This window comes from Epinephelus moara, chromosome 4 (assembly GCF_006386435.1).
Source record: "Epinephelus moara isolate mb chromosome 4, YSFRI_EMoa_1.0, whole genome shotgun sequence".
Lineage (NCBI taxonomy): Eukaryota > Metazoa > Chordata > Actinopteri > Perciformes > Serranidae > Epinephelus > Epinephelus moara.
Window position 1 is genome coordinate 27,893,057 of NC_065509.1, and position 11,686 is coordinate 27,904,742.

Here is an 11,686-nt window from a genome sequence, read left to right on the forward strand (position 1 = left end):
CATGTAAATATGCATGTAATATTCCCAGTGTGTGTGTATGAATCACCAGGTGTTACCCTAATGCCAATATAAGACAAGGCATGACAATAAATAATAAAAAGATAGGGAAAAGGAGGATAAATTATTTCATCAAGTATCCAAATCTGTGTGTGCATGTGTGTGTGTGTGTGTGTGTGTGTCAGACAGTCACAAACTATGCTCATATATGTGGCACAAACAGTAATGCCCATGTGTGTGTACGTTTAACCATCAGTGTGGAGCAGTGCTGAGATATTATAATTGATGAGGGATGGCAGTGCACAGTGTTGCCATGACTTTATGAAATTTAGATGAATTAACAGGTTTGGGATGAGTCCATTTGCAGACAGATGCTCCAGTAAATCACAGCAAGAAGTCAATTAGCCCTCTCCATCAGCCATATGAAGGCAAACACCTACTGCAGCAGTCACTCCAGACCCAACTGACCATATAATGTATGAAATATAGATGACAAGCTGTGGTTGGGATTGTGCTGTACGGAGGTATATAAGCCTGTGCTGAGCAATATGAAGCGAATACAGGATGACAAAACATTTCTGTCTCTGCGATGACGAACACAGCACTGAAATATGCCCGATAGTGATGCAACACAGTCGAGCATTACATTGTGAAAATCCAAAATACGAGACAGTTAAATTGTCACTCGTCATGTAAAGCTGTAGCATGCATGGTGGCAAATTTCTTTTCATTATCAGTTGCTACACTTGCACAGAAATGTGAAATAACATTTGATTACAGGCTACATGTGTCTGAAATATACAACGCACAATGAAAATATATTCTGGAAATAAGGGGATGCATATTTAGCATGCATAGAGAGTGTGTTCTCTGAAACAAACGTGAGCCAAAATGTATTTTATTCTGTGAATGTATGAAATCTGCTGGATTATGGTATGAATGCAGACCAGAACCTGAGCTTTTATACTGTTGTGGGCTGAATGTAAAAGAACTGAGCAAAGTGTCAAGGAGAATGCACCCAATGCACAACGATTCATTTTCCTATTATAAAGCAAGGCACAGAGAGAGTCAGAGAGTTGGCACATTAAACCACAGCAAAAACCTGCATGTTCATTCAGCAGAAGGTCCATTTCAGCAAAACAGTGAATCACGATATCATTCATTTAACTGTGCCGTTGGGATACATTGACCATTTTCTGCCTCTTTAAAATGGAAACACGGAAAACACACTCATATACAGCCAGACTGAGTCAATGGAAGCAGTAGTGGGCTATGGTTGTGCCATTGTTTCCAGGAGATGAAGATTTCACTTTTGTCTGGTCACTATTGAGTTAACTTCAAGTCCACAAACTCCTCTATAGCACCAGCGGCCTGAGCCAGCCAAGCATAGTGTAGGCTACAGGCCAGACAATGTGGACAAAAAAAAAAATTACTCAACATTGCTGTAAGGAAAGAAAAAAAAATCCAGAAGATTGGGCTGCCAAAGGCAAATTTCTTTATATAAAAAAATAATCCTCATGCATCCAAGTCATTTATCAAATTATGCATTTAAATAGAGTCTAACACTTCTAGTTAGAAGAAATGTGAGTTGTTTACCATTTAGGCTGATGGTTATGTTCTGCTCTTTTCCAACAGCATGGGCTTACTGTCACAGAGGTATGCACACTACAATATTGTGATATTTTAAGGTAACGCGCATGCTCAGTTTGAAGAAGATTATGTTATAACCAATGGGCTATCCCAACGCCCAATGAGGTAATCCCAGCAGAGATAACTAAATCATCAAATTACACATAGTCCTGCAGAATAACGGGATATAATTTACCACCATGCATTGCGCCCACGTTTCATGATCATTAAACATTTTACAGTGTGTCGGACACATAACACAAAGGAAACAAAGGCCTAAACTAGTTATAGCTGCATGTTGATTTAACCATTTTATGCAATTAAATTTAACATTTTTAAAAGTTAAAATAAATATATAAAATTGTGTCGTGGCAAAACGATGTGAAATTATAACGGTGTAAATTTTACTAGAATTTAATTAAATAGATGTGTCAAAAAATAGAGGTGAAAATGTCAGTGAGCGGAGGAGCGAGGAGCGGGGTAAAATATTCTGTGAGGAAAATGGCTGGTGTGAGTGAGACAAACGGTTAACAAAAGTGCAGCCTCATAAAGAAGTCTATGAAGCTGTCTTTCCCCCTCTTTGTAACTTTCACCATTTTCTTTTGTCCTGTAAAAAAATATTACGCGACAAGGCAGCCTGCTCATTTAAAACAAGAGGAGGTAGATTAAAAAATACACTGAATTAAAATTTTTAATATATTTATATATATATATATATATATGACCTAATATTCTTACAACCCAGAGTTTTTCGTTTTGTTTTGATGTTGGTGAAAGAAATATAATTTTAAAAAATCGCGTTTGAAGCCCCCTATCGTCAAATTCCACATTTGTAAAATTAATTAAATAATAAAATATTAAATTAATACCAGCATACCAGAAAAAAAATAGTCTTAAATTTAACTCTCGAGCAACAGTTGCTTTACATTACAGGCCCAGTTGTGATGACAGCTCCCCTTTTTCCCAGCAAGAGCCCAGTGACTGCTGCTGCTGCTCTGTCGCTCACAAACATTTGTGACTCATTTAAAGCACGTTACTTAATTATTTCATAGTGATAACGCGGCTGCAGACGCACGGCACGTAACCTGAGGTGGCGTACGGGGCCTTCACGTTGCAACAAGCCAATAAAATATGGAGGGAATACAGGAGGACTTAACAGGCTGCTTGTCACTTGTGAAAGTTCACAAAGGTCGCCATAAATCTCATAGTGCAAAACTGCAAAGGCAAACTCTGTTAACTATGTGTGTGTGAGTGTGTGTGAGTGAGTGTGTGTAGGCTTCGGGTTTTATGTGTGTGTGTGCTCGTGGTGCTCAGTGTGTGTACGCTCGTGCACGCGCATGCTGTGTGCCGTGTGAGAAGACGAGTGTGTGAGAGTGAAGGGAGGAGTAAACTGTGAGAGGCTATGCCTTCGTGTTGAGAGAGAGAGAGGGAGGAAGAGAGGGGAGGCAGAGAGAGGGAGGGAGAGCAGCTTACGGAGGAAAAAAAAGAGATGAAGTGAGTCTCATTCGTCGTTTTGCTTCAAGATAAGTTGTTGAGGTTATGTGCAAAAAGCGCAAGTGGTGCACGACGGCCGTAAAACACAGAGGTATGCAGGTCCCTGCAACAATTAAATTACCATATGAGTAACCGGCCTAAGCACTGAGAGAGAAAACTCAACCCCATGCAGCCTCCACTATAGCTAAATATAATAAACTGTAGGTTCACACACTTCCACACCATGCAGTCCACACACAGGCCTATCATGGCCCCTGCTCCCAACACACACACGACGGATAAGTAAGAAAACTCACCTTTCAATCTATTACTCTTTCTCGAGGAAATGTTCTGGAGTGAATGCGGTAGGATGAGGGCGAAAGCAGAATGAAGGACTGATTTGAAGATTTTTTTTTTTTGGGTCCAGATCCCCTAAAATAAAGAATGTGAGCTCCTTCCTGGGACAGATTGAGGGGGGAAAGGATGTGAAAGGCTTGGAGTTAAAAAGCGCCGCTTGAAGCACTCAGCGCGTCTCTGAACTTGATCAGATTTTATGTGTCCTGCAGCGAGTCAGCGGCAGCCCCTGTGAAACTTGCTCAATGGCACGAATTTTTTGGCTGAGCGAAAAAATCTCAGGATATTACAATTACTGCCATCTTTCTTTCTGTCTTTTATTCCTCCGTCTTACACCCTATAGAGCTTTTGCTTAAAAAAAAAAAAAAAAAATACCCCCCTCCCCTTTCAAGCGGCTTCAAGAAAGCCACAGTTTGGAGCTGTGCCAAGTACATTCAAGTTTTCAGTTAATAAGAGCCAAACTGGTCACATGAAAGAGAGAAATAACACAGATAGGTCAATGATATATAAACTATATTACATAGATAGATATTTTTAATTTGCAGGCCCTCTTAACAAACTTAAACTTGACTTTAAAAGTATAAGTTTTTTCCCCCACAATACATTTAGGGAATAAAAACAAATATTATGTCTCAGATTATCTTCTCTGTTTCTGTAAAACAACATGCACTAAAAGTTTGCACGCACCATGCTGGTTTAACAACACTGCAGCAGGTATAATAGCCTGAATATATTTATTTTTATGTCATATTCAAACTGCTTGGGGAGTTTCTGGAGGAGTGTACATCACGTATGGCTGCATAAGCCATGCGCTACACATAACACATCCAGGATCTGCGCTAGAGTGCTCCGTTATACCTGCAAAATAATGCCTGTAAGAGCCAATCAAATGAAACCAATTGAGACGACCTGCCATCTCCAATACCAAACTGTGCCAATCACCAGAAATCTAGCCAATTAACACCCTCCTTCGCGGTCACGTGTCAGAGGGGTAGCCGCGCGCTGATTGGCTGTCGTAGCACTGCCTCCCGAGTTCATTTATGTTCTGGGAGTGAGTGATTGACTTTATCAGTCCAAGGACATCATCCGCCTGGAAAGGGGGGGAAGTTTGATCCTCTTTCTCACGGATCGCAGTCAACGGGAGTTTTTTTCTCCCAACTCTTTACGCATAGGATTTTTCCCCGTTTTGGCTACGTTTGTTTTTTATTTTAGGATTTTGTTCCCCCAGCAAAACGTGGTAAATCTCGGCGCGGTGTCTGCAGCTTGCGCGCTCCGCTACACTGGATTTTAATTTTATTTTCTGTTTTCTTCCCGTCTCCTAAGTTTGCTTCAAGCTTCATGACTATGCTTCTTGATAGCGGTCCGCAGTTTGCATCGTTAGGAGTGGGGGGTTTCGGGACACCACGGCACCACGACATCGGGAACAGAGACCCGGGTCTGGGACTGAATCCCTTCACCGATTCTTCCCACTCCGCAGCTTTCAAAATCAGCCCCGTGGCTCACGATATCGCCTCCAGTCAGACATCAGCTTTCACCCCGCAAGCCACTGGATATGCAGCTGCCCTGGGACACACTCACGGCGGGCAGGTGGGCTCGTACGGTGGGGGAGCGTTCAATTCAACACGGGACTTTCTCTTCCGGAACCGGGGTGTTGGAGAGTCCACAGCACCCAGCGCCCAGCATGGGATCTTTGCAGCTTCGGCGGGGAGCCTCCACGGGCCGCCCGGGATCACCGATAACCCCGGACATCTGTTGTTTCCAGGACTTCACGACCAGGGGGTGAGCCACACTTCACCGAGTGGACATGTAGTAAACAGCCAAATGCATCTTGGCTTACGCGGGGACATTTTCGGAAGACCTGATCCGTACCGTCCGGTCGCGAGCCCTCGGACGGACCCCTACGGGGCTCAGCTGCACAACTACAGCCATCCTATCAACATGAACATGGGGATGAATGTGCCGACGCACCACGGTCCGGGGGCCTTCTTTAGATACATGAGGCAACCCATTAAACAAGAATTATCCTGCAAATGGATAGACGAGAACCAGATGAACAGACCCAAAAAGACTTGCGACAGGACTTTCAGCACCATGCACGAGATGGTCACTCATGTGTCCATGGAGCACGTCGGCGGCCCCGAGCAGAGCAACCACATCTGCTTCTGGGAGGACTGCCCGAGAGAAGGGAAATCTTTTAAGGCCAAGTACAAACTCGTCAACCACATCCGTGTGCACACGGGCGAGAAACCGTTCCCATGCCCGTTCCCCGGATGTGGGAAAATATTCGCCAGATCGGAAAATTTGAAAATCCACAAAAGAACGCATACAGGTAGGCAGCGACACTATCATGGCACGGTGTGCGTAAAATAACATTTGGAAAAAGTCAGGCTGCTCTGAGAGGAACTGGTGTGTGTTAGGCATTGTGCTCCAAAAAAAAAACAGAGTGCATGTTTTTGTTGTTTACAAGAGTAAACTGAGAAGTTGGGCCCACATTTATCATGTGGAACAGTTCCCAAATTGTTATTAGTGCAGCTTATTCTTAACTATCTCTACTTATACAATAGTGTTGGCACAATTACGCAAAAAACATGGTTTTGTTGAGCAGCCCGGTGTGTTTAGACTCAGTAATTCTGCAGCTTTGATGCTGAGAAGTTGTGTGCGATATATAAAGATAGTTTCCTCACTTGCTAAAGTTTGGGTGCACTAGCTGCGTCAGGCTATCCAGGCAGACTATCTCTGTGGTGCTTTCTGGACGTCATATACAATTATAACGCATCAGTTTCTGACCGTGTTTGTAATCCTCACCCTTGTTCAGCTATCACTTAGAGCAGAGATGCCCTGTTGATTCAGTGTTTACTACATAGGAACAGAGCACGGAGCAGGCCAGTAGTAGCATGAAGGAGCAGGCCTCTTGAATAAATAAAGCCTGACAGAGCAGAGTGTAGTAGTGGAGCTGTATCCATGTCGTCCCGAAAATGTAGGTTACTCCTGTTATATAATAAGGCTGCAGACAATTTACATCTCCGTGTTTCGGTTTTTTTTACAGGTGGTGTGTGTTTGTTACAATGGGGGGGTTGGTGGTTGTTTGTGCGGGGCCACTGGTGGTAATTCATGGTGTGTATTTAATTCCTGCAGGTGAGAAGCCGTTTAAGTGTGAATTTGATGGCTGTGACAGACGCTTCGCCAACAGCAGCGACAGGAAAAAGCACATGCATGTGCACACATCAGACAAGCCATACATCTGCAAAGTGTGCGACAAGTCATACACACACCCCAGCTCTCTCAGGAAACACATGAAGGTAATTAACGTCTTCATTACTCCTTAAACACATTAACACACACACACACACACACACACACACACACACACACACACACACACACACACACACACACACTCTTCACCCCTCACCCCCCTCCTCCCCCCACTGCCACAGACAGGGACTACAACAACTTGAGGCATTTCTTGAGATGTTATGGCACTGTTACTCTGCAAGAAATAACATTTAGGATGCCATTTAGTCTGTTAGTGACACTGAAATATATCAGTTATGTCTGTCTCTGTTTTATTTAATCACAGCTGCCCTTTTGTCTTATTTAAAAAAGTAATGACTTGAAGAAAAACGTTCAAATGTTGTGCGTAAATTACAATTTTTTAAACAACAAGCGTAAAGGCAAAAATGACAGATTACGCACTAATGGCGCATTGATGTTTTGCAGTGTAAAGTTGCCGTGCCACTTTCAACTTTGCTGTGTGTTTACTGTTATAGTAGCTCTATAAAATCTACTTAATCCGCGTTTAACTTCACCACCATCCACAGAGCCACTGTTGGAGCATAAATGGATATTATACGTCAGCCTCGGTTGCTCATTCTCATTTCTTTCTTTCTGTTTTTTGCAGGTACATGAGTCTCAAGGATCCGAGTCGTCTCCAGCAGCAAGCTCTGGATACGAGTCGTCCACACCGCCAGTGCTGGTCTCAGCCAGCACAGAAGACCCGACAAAAACACCGCCGTTAGCCGTACAAAACACGTCTGGCCACAGCGAAGGACTTGCACCCAACTTTAATGAATGGTACGTTTGAAGTCAGAAGAACAGACCCTCTCTCAATGTGGACCACGGGGGTTGTGGATAAAAGAGGATAAAAACCTTAAAAACTATTCCTGTTCTCCTCACACACACTCATACTCCCACAATCACACACACACTCTCTCTCACACACACACACTCTCTCTCACACACACGTCACGCTGTCAGACACACACAAATGGGATTGGGACAACAACAACAACAACAGGAGATGAGAGCAAAAGCCAGCACCAAGCAGGCCACGTCCGTTCTCAGGATCACGAAAAATTTGACTTTTATTCCGCAGTTTTGAGGAAATCAAATAATGAAAAAAAAAATAAAAATCCACGAATAAATAAAATCGTAATACTTTCTCAGTATAAATAAATGTTTTTTTATCTTTTAGTTTACAGAAAAAAATGTTTTATTTTTCATTTTATGTATTTTCTCAAATTTTTATTTAAAAAAAAAGAATAAAAAGGAAGATTATTTCACGCTGTTTTATATGACGGTGACGCGCTACTGTCGCCTCTTCAATTGATTGTTGGAACTTCAAACAGTCTTAAGAAACGTGCCAAAGTCTTTGTCATGAACTTGAACACAGTTAAAAAAAAAAATCCTAAATAAATATTATACTCGTGAATGTATTTCCTTGTTTGATGGGGTCGAATCTATTGTCAACGTCCGTTTTTCAGGTGGAGAAATGTGGTATTAGGTTACGATTGTTACCGTTGAATATAACGTTGCCTTTTGTTAATACCGTTGTAAATACATATCCATGATGCCATATTTATCAATTTGTAATTTAATTATGGGTATAAGTTCTGAAACTTAAATGATATTTATGGAAATGTTTTCTAACAAGAACTGTACAGTTTTGGTCATAACCAGCTTAACATTGAACAAATGATAAACTCTAAAGCTCCAACATCGCGATTGTATCCTTCTGTTTTTTTTTCTTTTTAACCAATAGGCCTATATGTGTCTTATTTGGATCGAAGAAATCATCTATATGAATATTATGGATTTGTCTATATATAATGCAGATATTTCCGTCACTTTTATTTTCTTTATGAGACCATTGACATGTAAATCATTGACTTTGTAGGACTGAGTTCAGTTGAGCTGAGAAGCTATAAAACGGTTCTGTTGATATCTTTATTTTTGGTTAAATTTAAACTTGTTTTGTGTATTTTACTTTCATAGAATCAGAAATAGATGTCAATTCGTAGCATAAACTCAGTATTGGGAGAGTGAGAAGAGAGGAAAAAAAAGAATAAACCCATCAGCCTATTGCACTCCTATACAGGTCTTAGACGAGTGTGCGAAGTTCATGATTTCCAAATCAAGGTGACAGCATTTTGAGTATTTCAAATTCGGGGTCAAGCACCCAGATATATGCGCCTGTATGGCACTCTTTATAGTTCCAGCAATGTCTTTGTGCAAGTATGTTTAAATGTGTGCATCGGCAACAATGGAACTGTCACAACACAGTATCTTCAAAAATAAAAAAAGTTTTTTTGTCTGTCAGCTTGCATTGTTTTAAATGTAATTCTTCTGTGAAACTAAGCGTGTTATTTGTTGTGGTGTTGCATATAGAGCAGTTTGATTACACATTTGCTTGTTTTGTGTGAATAACTTGTCAAGATGACATTTTTTGTGTTTAACAAAATTTAGTGGAAGGAATTCTAGATCTATGTGGGTTTGAGGGAGGGAGGGAGGGGGAGGGAGGGGGAGAATACGTTCAGTGGCAAAAAGAGTTACAGCATTGCATTGTAACCTATTCTCAAGAATTAAATATTATGCATACACAAAGTATATTGTACTCATATGAGAACAATTTCAGACCACCAGCACTACTTTTAAAATAAAATGTAAAAAAACGGTACCTCGTGACAGTGATATATGAAATAAGTTTATTTAAATAATTTAAGGAATATATGTTTTATATGCTATTTTCTATACCTTAATTTAAATGAAGTACTTTTTCTTATTCCCACCACCTTTCTGCCCCATGTCCAGAGGTCAGCGAAAAGAAAAAAAAAATACCTGATGTATAAACACAGCTAGAATGTGATGTTGTAACACTTTCTGGGAGAAATGGGTCACACTCCAAGTTATTCCTGAAGAGCAAAAATGTTTTACTGATGAACTGTGTCACTGTGCCACATTGAGGCAAACCATGTTACAACAGCAGGCCTATGCGTTAGCCTATTTAGCTACCAGAGGCAAAGGTTCCTTGTACTTTTTAGGCTACTGTATGTTGGTTGATTTGTTTTACCAACTATTTATGAAGAAATGTGAACGGAAATTTTGACTGAAATTAAAAAAACATTATGAAAAGCGAGCCTCAGACTGCGACGTTGATTATTATCACCATGTTGTTCTGCTCCCTGCATCTTTACGCATATAGCCGACACTGTTTGCCATGCTGTTTGTATCAGACTAGTAGGAGTCACTTGAACTTGACACTGATTAAGGCGCCATCTTAGTATCTTGGCTGTGTGTGTGTATGTGTATGTGTGTGTGTGCTGTGTGAATGGGAATATTGAGGGGGGAGCAAGTTAGAGGAGCACATCTTGGCAGAGAGCAGGGGGCTTAGATGGGGGATGTGGGTCATCCGTCTATGGCTGCAAAAGTTGCACATGCAAAGTTTTTTTTTTATTCTATTAAATGAGCGCTTACAAATAATAATCCTGACGTGCAGACTGGAAGACGGGCAACTGAGGACACTGTGTGACCGTGAAAGTGGAGTGGGATACGTTGCCAAAAGTGGCGCTGCCTCAGCGTCTCCCACTACCCGATTAACAAGGAACCGCTTCATAAAAACAACCAAAGGAGTTACCACACATCAATGGACGCCATAATAAGCATTTAAACGGCGAAAAAAATCAGTTTGAATCACAACAAGAGCTCATGCACAGGCTCTGAATATCTAATATTACACAGTGTCATTTACCTGATGTTTTATAGCGCTATATCCGCTTAAACGCAGGAGAAACAACAAATACGCAGTGTGTATAATCTGAAAGACTGCTGTGAGAGAGAGAACACTGATTCACTTCCCTAAAGCAGAGCAGCATTTTTACACCAACCCCCCACAAGGTGCTTCAAACCAACACACACCCCCAATATCCTTCAACTATAAACAGATTTGGGAATATTGATTCAAATTCTGTTTTTGACTTTTGCGCAAGCGCAACCTTTGCATTCCGTTTGATTTCATTTCTTTTCACCCCCTCTTCTCTCCCCTCTTCCCCCTCCCTCCCTCCCTCTCTCTCGCTCTCTCTCTCTCTCTGCCCGCTCGTCTAGTCGCACATTTCAAGTTCCCCCTCTCAGACACTGTGACGTCAAATAACCGAGACCCGGCTTCCTCTGAAACACGGCGGGCTCACATGGAGGCTGCATTTTTACGCATGCATCTGTGATGCACTGCGCTCCGACCTGCAGCGGCTGATCATAACAAGGGAGGACGCAAAAATATGATGATAAAAACAAATAAAACGTAAAGATTTATACATCTTAACATGTGTTTTTCCTTTCCCTTACATCAGATTGCATCAGTCGTTAAATTAAACCGGGTGGATCAGCTGCAACTCTGCAAATAAAACAGATTTTTTTCCCTGGTGTTTTAGGTGTTAACCCTCCACTGGGAGCTGCTCGTGTTATTGCCCATGCATGTGCTTTATGCTGACGCCCAATACAAGTCATCGTTTCCAGATAATATGAGAAACCAGAGCAGGCGATTCAATCCAGAAGAGAGAGAGAGAGAGAGAGAGAGAGAGAGAGAGAGAGAGAGAGAGAGAGAGAGAGAGAAACATGAAAGGCTCCTTTCTGGTGGATTCTCAATGGATTAGAAAGCAGTGACGGTCACGTGGATGCAGTTGTGTAAAGACTGGCGGCTGTATCACAGCAATTCCCCTCTGCATGCACACTACTACTGGCTCTGCATTACGTTAGCGCTCATTCATCTCAACTTATCTTATGGATTGCTATACTGGGCTGCGGTGTGTGGACCCGGAGGATGGCAGCTGACTGTTGGCAGCGTGCAGTAGCCTATAATCTCTCCCTGCCTATAGGGTCTGCTGCTTGTTGTATCCGAAGGAGGAAGGGAGCGGAGGCTGCTGGGGAGGAAAGGGGGGGGGGGGGGGGGGGGGGGGGGGGT

At 42.0% G+C, this 11,686-nt stretch overlaps 1 protein-coding gene and 1 long non-coding RNA gene across 2 annotated transcripts in view; one reads left to right on the forward strand and one right to left on the reverse strand.

Moving 5' to 3' along the window:
• LOC126388995 (uncharacterized) overlaps positions 1-11,686 on the reverse strand; it is a 110,814-nt gene that overhangs the window by 37,727 nt on the left and 61,401 nt on the right. The gene's annotated exons all lie outside the window — the stretch shown is intronic.
• zic3 (zic family member 3 heterotaxy 1 (odd-paired homolog, Drosophila)) lies at positions 4,527-9,053 on the forward strand. Its single transcript, XM_050042413.1, has 3 exons — positions 4,527-5,782; positions 6,589-6,752; positions 7,355-9,053. The coding sequence occupies exons 1-3, from the start codon at positions 4,792-4,794 to the stop codon at positions 7,535-7,537; spliced, it is 1,338 nt and encodes a 445-aa protein (XP_049898370.1). The 5' UTR covers positions 4,527-4,791; the 3' UTR covers positions 7,538-9,053.